This window comes from Schistocerca gregaria, chromosome 4, assembly GCF_023897955.1.
Source record: "Schistocerca gregaria isolate iqSchGreg1 chromosome 4, iqSchGreg1.2, whole genome shotgun sequence".
NCBI lineage: Eukaryota > Metazoa > Arthropoda > Insecta > Orthoptera > Acrididae > Schistocerca > Schistocerca gregaria.
Genome location: NC_064923.1, coordinates 534,944,495 through 534,962,623, shown reverse-complemented (window position 1 = coordinate 534,962,623; position 18,129 = coordinate 534,944,495). Strand labels below are relative to the sequence as shown.

Genomic DNA, 18,129 nt, shown 5'->3' with positions numbered 1-18,129 from the left:
TTTTTTTCCAGCCATCCATATTTCCCATTAGACCAAAACCTTTCTTGGAAACCTACCTGTTCCGTCGACGCCTTGGACTTCACTTATTTACCAGCCTTTTCAAAGGCGTGGCAGTCGATGCTGCTGCTACCCCGAGTCGATTTTCTGTGGGGTAGTATCCAATAGATTGACCTTCTCCCATGTGCTTCACTCCAAATTAACCATACTGTCTGGCGTCTGTTTGGCTTTCGCTTTCTCAGAATTAAGATTTTATTGCAGAATTTCTGAGAGAGTGCAGCAACAAACCTACCAGTAATGGATTAGGACACTTGCGATGGCACCATCTTTAAAATGATACCGCAGTTCCACCAAAAAGCAAACAATAAAATAAACATAGTCCAGTATATGACAATAGATAGAACACTGACATGCAAAACGCACATAGAAACTATACTGAATTTCTGTGTGAAAATGTCAGTAGTTAAGATTACACACGCATTTGAATCGTGGTGTGGAGTAGAAAGAAAGGAACGAAACTAGAAGTTGTAGAAACGCAAAGACTAAGGCCTGTCATAGGTGGTAGGAGATGAGACGTTGTTAGAAATTCCGATATTCACAAGCACTCAAACACTGTTTCGTTGATCGGTATAGTAAAACTATTCAGATAAGTGACGCTCTAGTCTACAACGAACGAATCACAGAAGTCTGAAAATTTTTAACAGAAAAAACCAAATGTCAAAAGTTATATGCGTCAGCTAAGGAAGGGATCGACATTGCCTAGCCTATGGCTGCAAATTGACGATACTAATAAATACTGGTCACACGCCTTTCTTAGCTCTACCTACAGCTGTTATGCATCATATCCCATTATTTATTTTTACCGCGAATAGAGCATTAAGTGGTAATATGTCGCAAACGCTACTTCTGGCCACGTAATAATAAGTTGTTATTTTTATAGCATACTATTGCTGCTAAACCAAGCCGTCCAGTTACCTAAATGTTTTGTGCCATAGCCAGTACCGTAGATATACTGTTACCTGGATATATGACTAAATGACATCTCTTCTGCCATCCAGACTTTGAAGTGCGTTTTATTGTTCTCCAGAAAGCTTCAGTCTACCAAAACTGTCACGCAGCTCCTATTTTGTCCAGACAATCATGAGATAACTACTGTTTCGGCTGTAGAATATCAGCCGGAATGACTTTCTCTGCGTCCACTGTGAAAAACAAGGTAAGAATACAAAGTCATATCGTGACAGGGTGTTGCTAGTTCGTCTTCGTTCTCAGGTCGTAAGTGTAAAGAGAGATAACATATGAAATGTAATTGCTAGCTAGCCCTGCGTGGTTGTCACACTTCTTAAACGCTAGGCTGCGTCTGAAAAAGTCTCTAAAAGACATGAGGCTCTTACTTGAAGGCAGATATTCGTCCACCTGCAGAGAATAGTGATCAGATTTCCATAACGCTGTGAGTTATGATGACAGGCGATGGTATCACTTTTTGGAATAGTTCCGTAGTGGGATGACAGTTAATGAACGAGACAAGCCTTCGCCTGACACAGATTAATGGTAATAAATATTTGCTCTCAATTATTGCTATTTGATGCCGATGTAGTGACAGCAACATCAAGGTAGTCCATCCGGACTCTAAGGCTCAGAAACTGCGAAAACCTCTCTGATGAGGAGGAAGCTGTGCTCAGATCACGAGTTGTGTACTGAAGAAAATGAACAGCTGTAAATAAATCTTTAGATAAAGAACGGATTATTAAAGCCGAATGTCACACACACACACACACACACACACACACAGACAAATTTTGTTTTTGTTGTGGTCACTGACAATTTTTCCCTGCAGAGGGATATTTATTCCATATTTACAGAGCCTAAGTGGCACGAATATGGATTGTGACCCCATTCGGAATTTACACCATGGACCCAATAAGAAACTGAAAACGTTTTGAACAAAGTTTTCGTTAGATTTTCTTTTTCTTTTTCTGCTCCCGAGGAGATAAGGCAGAAGACTTCCCAATTGGCAACGAAAGCGAGGGGGGGAGAAGGAATTTTCCAATTCCGAAATTAGCCTCATAATTAACGGAAACTTTTTTCCCTTCTGGTGTAGCGATGAGCATTGACAGGAAAACATCCAACATTTTAGTGTGTGTGTGTGTGTGTGTGTGTGTGTGTGTGTGTGTGTGTGTGCATGTGTGTATGTGTGTGTGTCTGAGATAGTTTTTAGTGACGCGTTCAGAATATTTTCTTTTTGTCACTTTTCATTCCCTATTCCTTACTGGGAAGAGCTACGTGGGCTTTTGAAGAATAGTCTTTTCAGCCAAATATCACAGAAGACTGCGAATGAAACGAAGAAGGTTCAAAATACTTAGTATTTGGTAGGATATTTCAAGTCCTGGTGTTCGCATGGTATTGACCAATGGTATCTCTGGTCGGAACCAGGAATTGGAACTACTTTTAAATTAATTCCAGAGTATGGATGTCCACTGTCGCAGCAAAAAGCTAAAATTGTGTGTATGAGTTAAGTGAAACTGATATTTTTCGCGACATTCATTGCCTACACTGAAGGAGCGATTTCGACAGGTTCACAATAGGGTCAGTGTTGTTAACCATTGCCTCAACTAGTAATTAAAATGAGTTTTACGTAATAAACAGAATATAAAGGGAAGTGTTAGAATATCGCACTTTCGTTCCTCGATGTCTTACACAAAAGGCGAGCTAGTTAGTAGTCTGCCCTAAATAACTCTTAGAGATGCCAATAACGCTTGACGCTGTTAACATAGACACGAGTATAACCAGCAACGTTTCTGAAGGTACCCCAACGTAAAAGGCGTAACTGGTGTGAAAAGTAGCAACCGCCACAAAGAACTCGATTTGCGAACCCATTTCGGTCTGTATAGCTGTTTCAGGAGAGCGTTCGCTGATGGCTGAGACAACATAAAGCGTTCGTTATTAAAATGGTATTAAATTATATGGAGCGTAGACTTAAAACGAATACTGTAGTTCGTTCTGATTAAAAAGGTCAAACAGGATAAAAATAAATGAAATGCTTAATTTAAAATTGCAGAGCTTCCTCTGAATTACATCAAACTGTAAGATTGAATACAGCAGTATTTTCTTTTCGGAATCGACACATCCAACTGGGGAAAAATATTTAGTGCTTCTCCAGTGACATTTACGACTAGAAAATGTAAGCCTCTGGGCTGCTGGAGCGCCGCTCTCTGCGGTAAGATAAACGCTTCAGCATTTGGTTCCTGGTGAGGGAATGGAGTTCCGATCAGGATGAGAATGATATCTTATTAGTGGTCTTCGAAATAGTTGAAAATACTTTCTAATGCTTTGATGCCATTTAAAATCTCAAATATCAATCAGAAATAGAGAATTTTTCGATATCTTTGTATCATTTCTCTCTTGGTAAGAATTATTGAAAAATGACCTTCTTAGTGTTGGAATGAGACCTACACCTGGAAAAACAGTTGAAAAATATCAGGTGAGAAAAATGGGACACAATGCACGAAACTGCAATTCCGTTCGTTGCTCTTGGATCGTTACTTTTATGCTTCTTAGAACAAATTAAAGACCCGATCGTAGTAAGGAATGATAATGTTCCATAACTAATTTCGGTAGCTTATACGTGAGAATTTTTTGACGCATAATTAAATCAATAAGTGGGACGAGGGTTTCCTATGTACTTAAACGGTTTGTATACACTGTAACTTAATAGAAGGCCTTTTCAAAGTACCAGCTTTTTATGTTGTCGCAGTCTGTGTTACGGATATGAAAACAAGCAGTCCATACTAATGACCTGATCTAAACTTTAATTTTTCAGGTAATGCTGCAGTCTGTATCTGACAAAGCAAGAGGGAGCGCCATCAAGACTCCACGCGTCACAGCAACGAGATTTTGACGTGAGCATCCAGAAATGCTGCCTATTGACTGCGCTGCAGAGGGTACACCTGCTGCAAAGACTTTCGTCCGAAGTTACGGCTGAAGACTGACAAATACCTCCTGCGAATACTGCAGTTCGAGTAGGCAGTTTTACGGCTGTGCTGTCAGTGTGGAGAGAACGAGGGTATTGTGGTGTAGCGACTACATAGTGACTATGCGAAAGCGACAATGCACACGGTTCGCAAATGTTCTTGTGTAAATTATCAGTATTAATTATTTGCGAATAAATAATTGTTTTGCGTGTATTGCAGAACGTGACGAACATTTCTTGCAACTTAATGAAAGAAACGGCAAAGTTTTCATTAATTTGGTGTCTATACAACACAGAACTTCTGTAATATTTGAGATTCTACAGGTAGGTGTAAGCAAAGTGCCCGCATTTGAATCAGAAGACGGCTTGGTTGAGAACTTCATCGGGAGAGTGGAATTTCTGAAGCTGACTTTAGAGAGAATAATTAAGCAAACAATGTGCCTAGCAGCAAATTTCAAGACTCCAAAGTGCAAACTACAGTCGTTGTGAAAAAAAGATATGTCTACGTGCAAGCGGAAAGTACTACTTGTGGTTAACAGTTCATGACAATAATGAGCAGAGCATCAATAGAGACTATAATGTTCTGCTATGCTGAATAAGAGAAAACACAGCACTGCCCAACATCATCAAAGACAACTGGCTTATTATAAGTATTGCCAACTTACCAGTGTTCGCTCTGTGGTGAATCGATTCGTGACAGGGGGAAATATGCACAATTACGTGACAGAACACTACTGCCTCTGTGAAATTTTATCCAAAAATGCAGTACGAAAGTGAAAGTATAGAGCTTATCGTAAAAGTAAAACAAGACGTCAAGAAGTCCTCAAGAGTTCCAGGAAACTAGTTGTTCCTTGCAGATTCAGTTACCGCTCGGTTAAAATAGAATAACTGCTGTTAATTTGAACGTGCCTTTTGTACATGCGTATTTCATAATCCGAATCTTCAAGTAACAGTAAATGTCAGAGCATTAGTATTACTAAAAAGTTTTGTATGAATTTTGAAAGGAATTGTCAGAGCATAGTCGGTAGAATATCTGATCTTTTGAAACAACATTTGGCACAGGGTTTAAACGAAAGAAAGTAAGCGGCTTTACTAAATATTGACACATTAGTAATGTGTCAGAAATTTTCCAAAATTTGCAGTTTGTAAAGCAGCAACCACTCAACATCTGGTCAATACAATTCCGTCCTGCGTAAAATTAAATTTAATTAAAGTGATCTGCCGTGGTCAGTCCAGCAAAAGGAACGTTTTGGTGCAACCATTCATTACATTCAGGTGTTTTGTATAACATTCCACAACCTGTAAAACTTTTCTATTAGTGTGCGGCTAGCATTATAACTGTTTCCAATAGTACTGTACATTTACTCAGCGAGAAACTACGGACTGCTAATTTTGATCGACAAAGATTTTTGTTTCAAATAAAATTTTAATTACTTTATGGCCACAGAAATAAAGAAAAGCGGTATTTACATGACGATAATGTTTTGTCACATGTTAAAGTAAATAGATTTCGAACGTGACGCAAAACTTAATTAAGAGGATGAATTTTTTTGTCGTTAATGGAAATCTCCAGTCCCGTAGCTGTGCTTGATATTGTTCATTAATGCAAAATATAACCCGACGTAATTGAAACTCTACAAAAATTGTGTATGATATACTAGTTTTATACAAATATTTTGTCAGTTATTGTGAATAAACATCTTTGACATTTGATGCTGTGTTTATACCTCCTTTATCCATAGTCAACACTGTGTTGCTTATATTACTAATAATCACTGGCCAAATTTTGTTTCGGAATGGAAAGAAATCTTAATTATCTCCAATTTCTAACAAATATTATGTCTGGAAATATCTGAAATACAAGAAAGTTCTGAGGTAAGTCGAATGCGCAAGAGCTTACAGCAAAGAAGTAATGTGGACCATAAAACTTAGTTTCAATAATGATCTGAATGTTGTGATGCTAGATTCTCACGGCTCAGTAGTGCAAAAATTCCTGCAGAGGTACAACGGACATACAATTGGTCATAATTTCATTACTGAATGAGGACCTGAGGACCAAGGACGAGAGGTTGGCCGGCCTGAGTGGCCGTGCGGTTCTAGGCGCTACAGTCGAGAACCGAGCGACCACTACGGTCGTAGGTTCAAATCCTGCCTCGGGCATGGATGTGTTAGTTAGGTTTAATTAGTTCTGAGTTCTATGCGACTGAACGAGATGATGGGGGGTGGGGGGAGGCGTCCAGTCGTAAAGTCACAAGTATCTTTGTCCTACGTCTGCAAAATTTTGTGCCGTGACCGTAAGACTCTTCCAGAGAGAGACCCATCACATGCTTCATGGACTTTTGTGGATGCCGTGAGTAGATGCAGGGCCATTTATTTCATTTCAGAATCGAGTACCGCCATCAGGCCAATGCAACAAAATATGCAAATCGTCACCACGTTACTGCTCTCCACGATGAAGGGCTGCGCTGCCACTTCGTAAATCAAATTTCGCAGCTTTCTGGTATCGAACGTGTCTCGACGTGTATGTGTGTGTGTGTGTGTGTGTGTGTGTGTGTGTGTGTGTGTGAAGTGCAATAGACCATCTGAACAACGGTGTAAGATTTTCTAGCTCCACTCTTCTTTCGATGTGTGGTGGTGGTCACTATCAACGATTGAAAGCGTGCCACGCTTTTTTAATTTAATCTATGACTTCATAAGAGACTTTGAACATTTTGTGCCCTGAAATGTAACCGCTTTATGCAAATCTGACTCGTATGTGAACAAACTCTGACTAGCTTAAAAATTTTGTAGTAGCAAGATCTTTCAAAAAGTGCAATGTAATAATTAAAGGAAGGCTTAGCAAGAGCTAACCAATACGAGACTTATAGTACGAAACAACACAGACCTCATGCAACTGCTATCAGTTCATGTGAAACATCTGCATCTGATGGCTACGTGCTAAGGAAATGTTTTTGTTTCCTGTGTCCCTCAGCATCTAATTGGAGAAACACTCAGGTAGTGTGGTAGCAGGAATGTCCTAGCTGTCTCCGTCTCCACTGGCTTGTGCCTCGAGGTTCAGACCCGTCGTTAACTTACATGTGTAGCTGAAAACGTTAAGTAATGGAACAGTAATCTCTGCTTAAGGCAAGTTATTCCTTCGTGGTGAACATAGTCAAATGACTGTAGCATATTTCGAAAATGTGTTCTTGAGTAAACACATGGTGAGGTATGGAAGATAAGGAGGGTTAACCTGATTAAACATCAGGGGAAATGAAAATAGGCTCGCACGTAATATAATTTTTGTAATTCAATACAACGTATATTTCATATACAAATTCAGTTCAACGAACCAGGTGCCTTTTCACATTACAACTCGGATACAACAAACATACAAAAAATTATCACTTATTAGCAATAATTCACGCAATGTTTTTTGATGAGTGGAAGGGCAATGAAATAAGCTACTTGGAAACTTGGATCACTGAAATAAAATTAGATATTTGTCATAAGTGTTCTGATAAGACAAGGACGTTATATTTGACTGCAAAATGCGTTGCAACAAGAAATCTAACGCTCTAAAATCTGAAAAACCATGTAATGCACAATTAAATTCCCATACAGCCGACCTTGGTGGCTTTCATAGAGGTATAATGTCCCTGATGGACACTATCAGTGATGAGGTGTCTGTTGGCAGGAAGGTAGACACATTAAGTGGCGGCGGAGGAACGAAATTATGACTAACGGTAGCACATACAGGCCAAGTCAGAAGGCTTATTGCTTTAGTAGACAGGTCTCATAGGCCATGGTGAAGGCAATCTGTCTAAATGAAGGACACTAAAATAAAAATTCCTTGTCATCGAGGCTGAAGGCTACACAATGGACTGGTACGTCACTTACATAAAACAGTGAAACACCTTCTTAAGCACAAGACATGCGACTCCTATGCGCACAAGTCTTTCCTCACAGTTTCGCTATATTTAGTAACCTAGCATTCATTGACTGAATGCTAAGGAATGTCATCCATGCATCAACCATACCTTTGCTACGGTATCTAGATTGATCTGCCTGGTTCCCTCAACGAACAACAATAGGAGGAGAAGGTGGAGGGTATTGAGGAGTTTGGTGTTTGACGTCCCGTCGACAACGAGGTCATTAGAGACGGAGCACATGCTCGGATTAGGGAAGGATGGTGAAGGAAAGTGGCCATTCCATTTCGAAGGATCCATTTGCCTTAAGCGATTTAGGGAAATCGCCGAAAACATAAATCAGAATAGCCAGATGCGGATTTCAGCAGCCACATTCCCAAATGCGAGTCCAATGTGCTAAAAACTGGGCTACCCCGCTCGGTACGAACAACCATATACATCCTTTTAACCTTGGTTACGTTTCTGAATCCTCAACTAGTGCAACACGATTTTTTGTACTACGTGCCTATTACTTGATCCTCTGTCAGTATCTGATTAATTTCCATTTCTTGGTACAATGACTCGCTTTGCAGCGCGTCTTCTTGTTGTCGATGCACATTATTCCGCATGAAATTTTATGTTTCCTGTTGCGTTAAAGTATGGTGTGTCGTATATGTAGCGTATTCCTACATTCCACTAATGTTCCGAGCCCTCAAAATGTATTTTCAATCTCTTTCTGTGTAACGATCACAGGTATTTCTGCTTGCATTTTAAGCCTGTCTGTCGTGTTATTCATACTCTTTGTACTCTCTCGCATCCTCTTTAACATCACATCAGTGTAGACCCGTTTATCCTCCCACATGGACCCCACTTGCCCCAGAATAACTAGATAAGTTGTTAGGTCAAGTCTGTGTAATTTACCTGCTCATATTTCGAGTTAATTGCACTAATACCGTTTCTATGCCGCCCATGTGTGCCTGCTCAGTACTATCGCATGCTGAACGGACGCTTCACATTATTTAAGATGTATGGAACATACTTCTTTCATTTAACCTTTTGTGTCCCACCAGCACAAAATGGTTAATTTTAGAAGTGTTCATGTTGTTGACCTTGATGGTGACAGTATGCAACGACTACAAAAAGAAACTGACCAAAAGTAAGGAATCAACTGTTTTAAGGCTGTGGTTTTAATTTGGAACCAGTGGAAAATACAGTACTGAACCACCCATCATTTCATGAGACATATTTGAAAGCAATTTCTCATTTTTCCTAGACAAAATCCCACATTCCGAAAAGTCCATAAACTCAAAATGCCTAAAAAACTTATAGTCCTAAACAACAGGCAACTACGGGCCTAAAATTTAGTAAATTTATGTAACAAGTGCTTACTCCAGTGGTTGGACTTCTAAACCGCAGTAGTAGTAAGTATAGCTTCAAATTTACGTTACGTAGCTTTACATTACTCTCGTGGTCAATGATCTTATAATCCATGTAATAAAAGCCACACGTCACAATTTCGTAGCACACTTTCTGAGAATATACGTTTGGAGCACTGCATTTTTCGATAATCAGACATGTACTGCGGGAAGCCGCTGTAGGAGAGAACATAAACATCTGAGGTACGATGTTACAAATCTTTTCCCGATATTGACAAATGTCTTAAAAGGGCTTCGTTCTGGGAATATGGAGAGCATTCAGAAGAGCGTGTTCGACATGTTAAAGGCCCTACCAGTTGTACACTGCTGTCAAGGCTGGGAACAACTCCACCGGCGTATGGATACCAAAGGGAATTGCTTTGAATGGGCCAATATTGTTGTTTGATGAAAATAAACACTTTGGCAGAAAGGAATCTGTCTCATTACTTTACTCACACATTTCGTATACTATGCATTTAGATTTGGTTTGAACACTACTTGTGTCCTTGCAATATGGTAGTGTTATATGTGAAGAATGAACTGAAAATAAAAAGGGTTAATATCAAGGATCCAAAAGCAATCTTCAAGTTAAATCAGAGAAAACTCCATGAACACTATTTCATTTCATCGAAGTTGTCAAATGGAAGCTACTCATGGACAATGGCGCCAACCTCCTGTTAAGAAACAATATACTGTCTTTCCTTTGAACTACAACACATATGTTGCAGAGTTAGTGTGTAACACAAAATTGAAATATGACCTTAATTTGAACACTAAATAGCTCAAAGTGATTTTATAGGTCCCATGACCAGTACCATTTGAAGTGGTCTATGGAGACCGTAACCGGTTGTGATTCTGTCGTAGAAAGTGAACTTAAATAAACATATGATGGTGTAAGTCATCACTGAATTCCTTCAAACAAATGTCATTTTTACAGAGAGCGGTATTCATAGAAACGCGAAAGATGCTTTGAATATCCGCAGACTCCAGATTTAATAGCAAACGTATCGGGGTGTCCGCACAGGATTCGTGAGCGTAGTAGCAACGGATGCTGGAGAGCAGAGGCGTATTCCCGACAACAGGGAATTTGCGGCAAGAATGCTTTTTGTCCGCCCGAGCCCTTCAGTTGGGAAGGGAGGCGGGGTTTATTATGGCGAATCGGCAGAAGGCGGACAGGCCGTTGCCATCGGCACAAAGCTAACCCCCAGCTGGCGGGCTGCCTGCCTGCAGGCGCGACACGCGGCCATTCAGCCTGGTAGCGAGCGCCCTCGCTGCGTGTCGCAGAGGTGTGTGGCTGCGCCAAACTCGCGACAGTTCCTTGGGAAGAGGTAGATCATAAACCCTGTATCTGAGTAAGAATTGGAGGATTCAGAATGAAAGTGAACTGTGTACATCAAACTCGGTTTTGAGAGTAAGGCTGCTCCATGCAGATGTGAGCCTCGATCTAACTTGTCGATTTACTTAGACTTACCTGAAGTCATATCACTCCGCATACATTTAGATAAGTAATTTAAAGTTAGCTCAGTGGATTAAAAGGAAATTACTCTCGAATTGAACATTTGGTGCCAACCTTGCAAAATTGTTAAGCCTTTCACGACTACAGACATGCCCTTTAGATTCCGTGCTGAGGTTCTTTTGTTATGGCTACTTTTCTCGCCAAATGCTGGTGCCCTATGCTGAGAAACGGCGTTGTGGCAGGTATGAAATACCTGTCATCTGATATTGTGAAAACTAATAGCTGATAGAATTTGTTTTTGCACATCTGACAGTCTGATACCTGTACTCAATAAAGAACTGAATTTATTTTCGTTATCCGTCATACATACTGTGCTGCATCTCATTAAGTAGTTTAACGCCCGAAATTTTAAGGAGTTCACAGAGGTAAAAACGTATTGCATAAAGTTTACTTATGATTAATCTTAACTCATACAGTACAATGAATGAAATATAGATAACGTATCGAAATTTTATTTAAAATTGAGAATGGAGCTACATCTCATTTCGTTCTCGAGTTGTTGGGATGGATATCCAAAGGACGGTAGTGCCCGACGCACCCAATCCCGTTCATGCGATCTTCGGGCTGCTATGAAACACTTTTCGCTCGTTTTAAAGAAAAATATTTGGCGCAAAATTTTTTTGCCCATCTTACAGTCTGGTATCTTCTCCCGAAAGATGGATGCATGGAATTTCGTTATAACCCGCGGTTACTGTGCTACATCAAATTAAATAAAACATCGCGCGAAATTTTAAAGATTTCGTAGACGTATAAACGCACTACGTAGACTTTACATAGGGTTGATTTTAGTTCATACATTTTAGTGAACGATATGTGGATAGGATGTCGAAATTTTATGTAAAATTGAGAGAAAAATGATATCTCATTTCGTTCTCGATTTATTGGGTTTTAATTCGAAGAACGGTTGCGCGACATCCCCCTTCACGTCACTCTGCATCAAGAATGGTTTGGTCTTAACAAACGTCATAGCTCACAAAAGATTCGAGATATCGAACATGATAGCACGCAATGAGACACGTTTACTGCATCACAAATACTCGAAACCCTTTTATGCGACCCTTCTATTCACCGCTATACGGCAGTAGCTTTTCCACAGCAATTGGAGTTCGGCGGCACAGGACACATTCAACTTTCCATAGGACTGCAGGAAGCCCAAGCGGCACGAGTATGCACGTCCACAGCACCTGGGAAATGGCGTAGCAGGAGAAGCCTGCAGCAGCGAAGGGGTTGAATAACAAAGGGAGGGAATGATAACCTGCAGCATTAATAGAAAGAGTCCACTCATTGCCAGGTTTATCAACGCTAAACACACTCACATTTAAAACAGAATATAGGGAAAATTTAGATACTCGTAAAAGCATCACACAGTATATATGGGAAACAATTAACTTATTCTTATCATAATTTCGACACTTGTGAGTACGATGCAAGGTATGGGAGGAAGAAAACGAAAATTACTGTCTCGAGAAACCGTACTCGAACCTAAATTCACTTATACTACAGAAATAACAGCATAGACAATCCTGTGAGATGGTTTTGCTAATCAGGTATGTAAAGGAATTAACTATACACATTTGGCGCTCTAATGAGAATTATGGGTAAGTATGTACACAAGTGTCCATGAAGATAAAGTTCATTCCTGAAACGACAACAGTAGGGAAATGGTTAAAGCAGTAGTTAACAAATCAAAAGCCGCCATGAGTACCCTAACACAACCAATGCTTGATAAAAGGTACTGAATTGCGCCAGGCTGGTGCCAGATGGTCGTTTAACTCTTATTGCCATTAATTATTCCTCCGTCACGTGACAGACATTTCTCTTTCCACTAGTTCAAACTTTGATATCAGAATGGGTGATACTGATGACTGCAACTCCTGACTGTTTAGTTTACATGTAGAACTGGCCTGTAGAACTTGCTGTTGTCTGGAGCCATACAGCTAGAAACCATGTGTTAGCTAAGGGCCAGCAAGGAGCCCCATGGAATATCTAAAAACCCTCACTGCAGGGTGGAGGGCAACGCTCTGTAGGAACCAGTCACGAACGCAGGCAGTCACCGTACCTTTGCTACTATGTGTTGACAGTATTGGGGCACAGGCACTGTGGCCCCGAAGTACCGTTATCCAAGACGGCAGGAATGACGTCACCTAAGATGGAGGCTGTGACATTATTCAATATGGTGGATTTTGGCGACAAGTTTAAATTTTGGCGGTAAAATGCCATGTCCCCCCCCCCCCCTCCCCACCTCCAGAAAAATGACGGGAAGTTCAAATTCCAACTGGATAATGCATTACACGCCTATCAAGCAAAGAAAATTTCGGAAAGATTGGTCACTTGGGCTACCTCCACAAACCTAAATCACCCGACCGCCACTTCCTCCTATGAACTGGCGCCATGTTTGAATTTTGACGGTAAACAAATGTCGCTTGGGGTTTCGCTGCTGAGGTGAGAGAATGGCGTGAAAGAAAGGACACTCGTACTAACCTCAGTCACCCAACCGTCAACTCCTCCTAAGGATTCGTGGGAAAAAGGGCTTGGAGGTAAGTCTTTATTATTTAAACAATTTCATGCAAATGTGCTCGTCAGGCGGTCCAGAGCACAACTGCCTTACTACACCTTTCTACCACCAGAGGGTGCTCTTATCTGTGATGTAATCCAAGTTGGTGACACCCGGTGTGTTCACCATGAGGTGCAAAGCCGAACTGACTTAGTACATTTCTTCACCGCCAGAGGGTGCCACCATGATGGTGGGTGGTGATGCACCTATTCGAGATGGGTGCATACATTTTGTTCGGCATGTGCTCTAGAACACAGTCAATGCATAATCTCATTACATAATCATAGACCATCTGCTTTCTGTGTCACCCGTTTATAACGGGATACGCGGCACGTGTACGGCTAGTGAATGAGTGACTACTGACGTCACAGCCTCTAGCCCACACGTTCATACGGGCGCCACAGATAGTCTTCTGGAAATATGCTAATGAATGTAACTGAACACATGTGACACCAACATCGCGCATCTAACATATGAATTACCTATGTACTTAATTCCAATTCAGTCTTAATTATATTCAGTAACTGAATATACCATTTTGATATTCAGTGATCAAATGAGAATTTCAAGATTTTCCCACTAGGAGCACAGTGTTCATTCATTCATGACGTAGCACCCCCCCACCCCTAGAAAGCTGAACTCCTATTGGCTACTATATTAGTTACGTGATTTGGCGTCATAGAACTTATATAAACCAAACCACAAACCAACTCGCCCTCACTCTGCTTCTGTACTTGCTTCAGTGGACTTAAAGTTACCATACTTTCTGTTTCATCATGAAGCGATCAGGATACATCAGCAGCGGCGACAACGGAAGCAGCAGCAAACGCTGCCGAGTAGATGAAGTTCATTTACCTGGTAAATACATTTTCAGTGATCAAATATCTGGTTTAGCCACAGCCCACTGACTGCTGCCTCTAACCGATTTTATCCTGGGTCTCTTGGGTTACTTCACAGATGAGAACGCCCTCTGGTTGTGGCGGTGTGTACTAAGGCAGATTTGCTCTGTACCTTGTGGCGAGCACATTTGCATGAAATTGTTTAAATAATACAGACTTATGTCAAAGTCCTTTTTTCCCACAGGTCCTTAGGAGGAGATGGCGATTGGGTGACTGAGGTTAGTACAAGTGTCCTTTCTTTCGCTCCATTTTCTTACCTTAGGAGCGAAACCCTAATTGACATTTGTTTATCACCAAAATTCAAACCTGGCACCAGTTGATTGGAGGAAATTGCCGTCAGGTGATTTAGGTTAGTGGAGGTAACCCAAGTGACCTATCTTCCAGCGATTTTCTTTGCTTAGTAGAGGTGTAATGCATTTCCAGTTGGAATTTGAACTTCCCAACATTTTTTCTGTGGCAGGGGGAGTATGGCACTAACCCGGCAAAATTAAAACTTACCACCAATATCCGCTATCTTGAATGACATCATAGCCGCCATCTTGGATAACTGTACTTTGGGGCCACAGCGCCCTTGTGTCAATACTTTCGGCCCGAAGTTGGTATTACGCAGTGGCTTTTTGGAGAGGCTTCAGAGGCGGATGGCAGCCAGGCATCCCCAAATAGCCGTTAGCAGTGGGTACTAAAGAGAAAGCTGAGACAGTATGGGAGCTGTGAGGTATCCTACTCAGCTAAAATGGTATCACGCAGTGCTTGCCTTTTGCGGGCCTGATACAGGTCATAAAAGGACAGTATGAAGATGGTCACAAACATGGATAAGATCTTATTCGCCTTGTGAGAAAACAGAAGACATATTTGAGAACTGAATGTTGGCCACTTTCGAATGAGCCGCTACGCACCCCATTCCGATGGCAGGGAGAGCTTTCAACCGAATGCTTCAGAAAATCGTGAGAAGAAAGACGATCAGACAGTGCCAAAAAAATGCAACTTGGGGATCATTTTCGGAGGAAAAACAGAACAGTGGCTGCTCGCAGTGTGTTTGGCCAACACTTACCTCAACAGTGGGAGATTTTGCTAAATTGTTAATTCTTTGCCATCTTGGAAAAACATTAGATTCGACAGCTTTATAGTAGGTGAGAGCGTAAGTTTTATTATGAGGTATCCCATATGGAGATCGACTCAAAAACTATGTGACTGGAAGGCAAGTGTGTCTTCACGTGGTTTCTGTGAAGAATTTGGAGCAGAGAAGATTTTTCAGACGTTTAGCCTTTGGATTTTAGAAGATGAAATATCAGGACAGACGATAAAAGTACTTCACTTTGCGCTTTTAAAAGATTGATTAGCGAAACGGTTGACAGAGACTTCAGTTTCACTTCGCTCTTAGATTTTGGATGAATAATTATAGGAATGGTGGAGGGGAACACATTTGAGGTCTGCAATCTAAAATGCAGGCATAAGAGGCAAGGCACCATATGCAGTCCACATCACAGCAAAGGGGAAATACGGTAAGATCTTGGTGCCAAGGCGATGTGGAGATGAGAGCGTTAGGAATATATAGACACATTTCTGTAACGTAATGAGATCTTGTTTCAAAATTTCACTGAGTATTTGGAGGATCACTAGTGGTTTAGGCACTCCAGTATGCTTTACCTAGCAGCCAAACGAAGCGATCCGCATGTCTCCATCAGAATCGTGTATTGTGAGTGGTGAATTAATAATGTGATTCTCTTCTTTATGTAACCCCCGTGAGCTTTGTTGTAACACGGGCACTTCTAGCAAAGCTTGGTTAGATATTTTGTGTTTCAAATTAATTCTATTTCATGTCATTCAGAGTTGATGTTGTGATATTACCAAACCATCTTTTTGCCCTTGATTGAACCTATGTTTTTAATACATTTTGGGAACTTTGGACCTCACTTTAATTGCAGTAGCTAGACGAACACCCCAAAATACCCTTCTTTACATTGATTTTTGTAAACATCATACCCTGGACTCATGAGTTATAGATATTAACGTTCTATGATTTCCACTCCAAGACAGCTTTGCATTTAACATCTGAATCTGTCATGAGCTATTAGAACCTCAGTAGGGTAAAACTGATGCATGTCAGAACTGCAGCTACTAGCAGTCCACGAGCTCGGTGGGATGTAACACCAGACTGACGAACTGTGTCAGGATTCATTTCCATTAAGTAATCTTCTGATCGAATTCTCAAATTGCCTATTTTGGAATTTCTTTCCTTTCGCAAGATGATTATTTCCTCTGTTTCGATTCTGGTTGTTGTAATGACATTAGAACTTTACAGTTGTTGGGAAATCTGAAATTTTGTTTTATAAAATATATTTTGCATCAGTTTGTCATAGAATGCAAACTGGTGATTTGCAGATTGTTCAGGACAAATGGAGAAATTTTAAAAAATGATTTCGAGGAAACTCGTAAAAGTGGGAGAAATAGTTCAAATTGATAGTGCAGTTTATATTATTTATTTTTCTTTGTTTGATGTTTGTGTGTGTTTGGTCCATTTCCTAGAAGTGATCAGTGTTGATATATTGTTGCTATTTTGGAAAGGTTTCTTTTAATTGGTTTTGTGTGTGATTGCAGATGTGATTAGGAGACTTGTAGCTAATTTCATTCTCCTTTTCATTAAATTAGTATCGAATGCGAATGCAGAGCAAAGCTGGGAAAAGAGGGGCATTAAAAGGAAAATACATAGCGACAACCATAGAGGAAACATGCAGAGGAAGGAGAGCTGCAGAGGCACGCAAGCCGGTAACTTTGATCTCTGCTGGGAGAAAACGTAGGCATGGGTGGATGATGTAGTGATTTTAGTGTCTAGAATAGAGAGAAAAATGTGGACTTCACAAATGGTGGCAACGAGAGTGATAAAGTGGGGCTCCAAAATTCGGGTGCGAGCGTGTCTTCAGCAGATTTTGGTATGGGAGGCACAGCTGATCCAAATTCTGCGAAAAATAACGACACTAATTTGGGCCAACCAAGCACAACACCACAAAGGCAACTGAAGAACACGAGAAGGGCTGTGCATTCGAATTTCTGAAAGAACTGAGATAGAGATAAGGAATCGAAAAGTGAAATAAAGGAAATGTGGAGTCAGACACCATACTTGCTAGGAGGTAGCTTTTAAATCGGGCGCGGTCCGTTAGTATACATCGGACCCGCGTGTAGCCACTATCAGTGATTGTAGACCGAGCGCCGCCACACGGCAGGTCTAGTCTAGAGAAATTCCCTAGCACTCGCTCCAGTTGTACAGTTGACTTTGCTACCGATAGTTCACTGACTACATACGCTCTCAATCGCAGAGACGACAGTTTAGCATAGCCTTCGGCTACGTCATTTGCTACGACCTACCAAGGCACCATATTCTTCAAGAATGTATTCTGAGCTGATAATATTGTGAAACATATACCGTCAAGAGCGACGTTCGTCATTAATGGATTAAAGTTAAGTATAAAACTAATTACATCCGCTTTCTGAATTCTAATTCCTTGTCATGTTCCAGACCTCTCGTCAGTATAGTTCTTCCCTCCTCACGCCAGCCTGCGTGAGCTAAAACGCGTGCATTTCGGCCTCCACTAGTAACATTGTGTTGGCTCTTCTGCCAACACAACAGGAAATATTGAGATGGTGATGAGGTCCTATACTCCGAGGAGCGTAGGGGACGACTCTGGAAACCCACACCGCCGTACGAGGCAAGGTCCTAGCGGAGGTGGTTTGCCATTGCCTTCCTCCGACCGTAATGGGGATGAATGATGATGATGATGAAGACGACACATAAACATCCAGTAATCTCGAGGCCGGGAAATTCCCTGGCCCTGCCACTATCGAACACGGGACCCCGTGCGCGGAAAGCGAGAACGCTACCGCTAGACCACGAGAGGCGGT

The 18,129-nt window shown here is 41.1% G+C and overlaps 1 protein-coding gene across 3 annotated transcripts in view; it reads left to right on the top strand.

Moving 5' to 3' along the window:
- LOC126266744 (nephrin-like) overlaps positions 1-5,675 on the top strand; it is a 644,568-nt gene extending 638,893 nt beyond the window's left edge. For 2 of the 3 annotated variants that reach the window (XM_049971245.1, XM_049971246.1), the window contains exon 15: positions 3,815-5,675. In XM_049971245.1, coding sequence (XP_049827202.1) covers positions 3,815-3,892 — 78 coding nt within the window. In that variant the 3' untranslated portion in view covers positions 3,893-5,675. Of the gene's footprint in view, positions 1-1,084; positions 1,211-3,814 lie in introns of all 3 variants that reach the window. The other variant, XR_007548914.1, reaches the window with a different exon arrangement.
- The last annotated feature ends 12,454 nt before the right edge of the window (positions 5,676-18,129 follow it).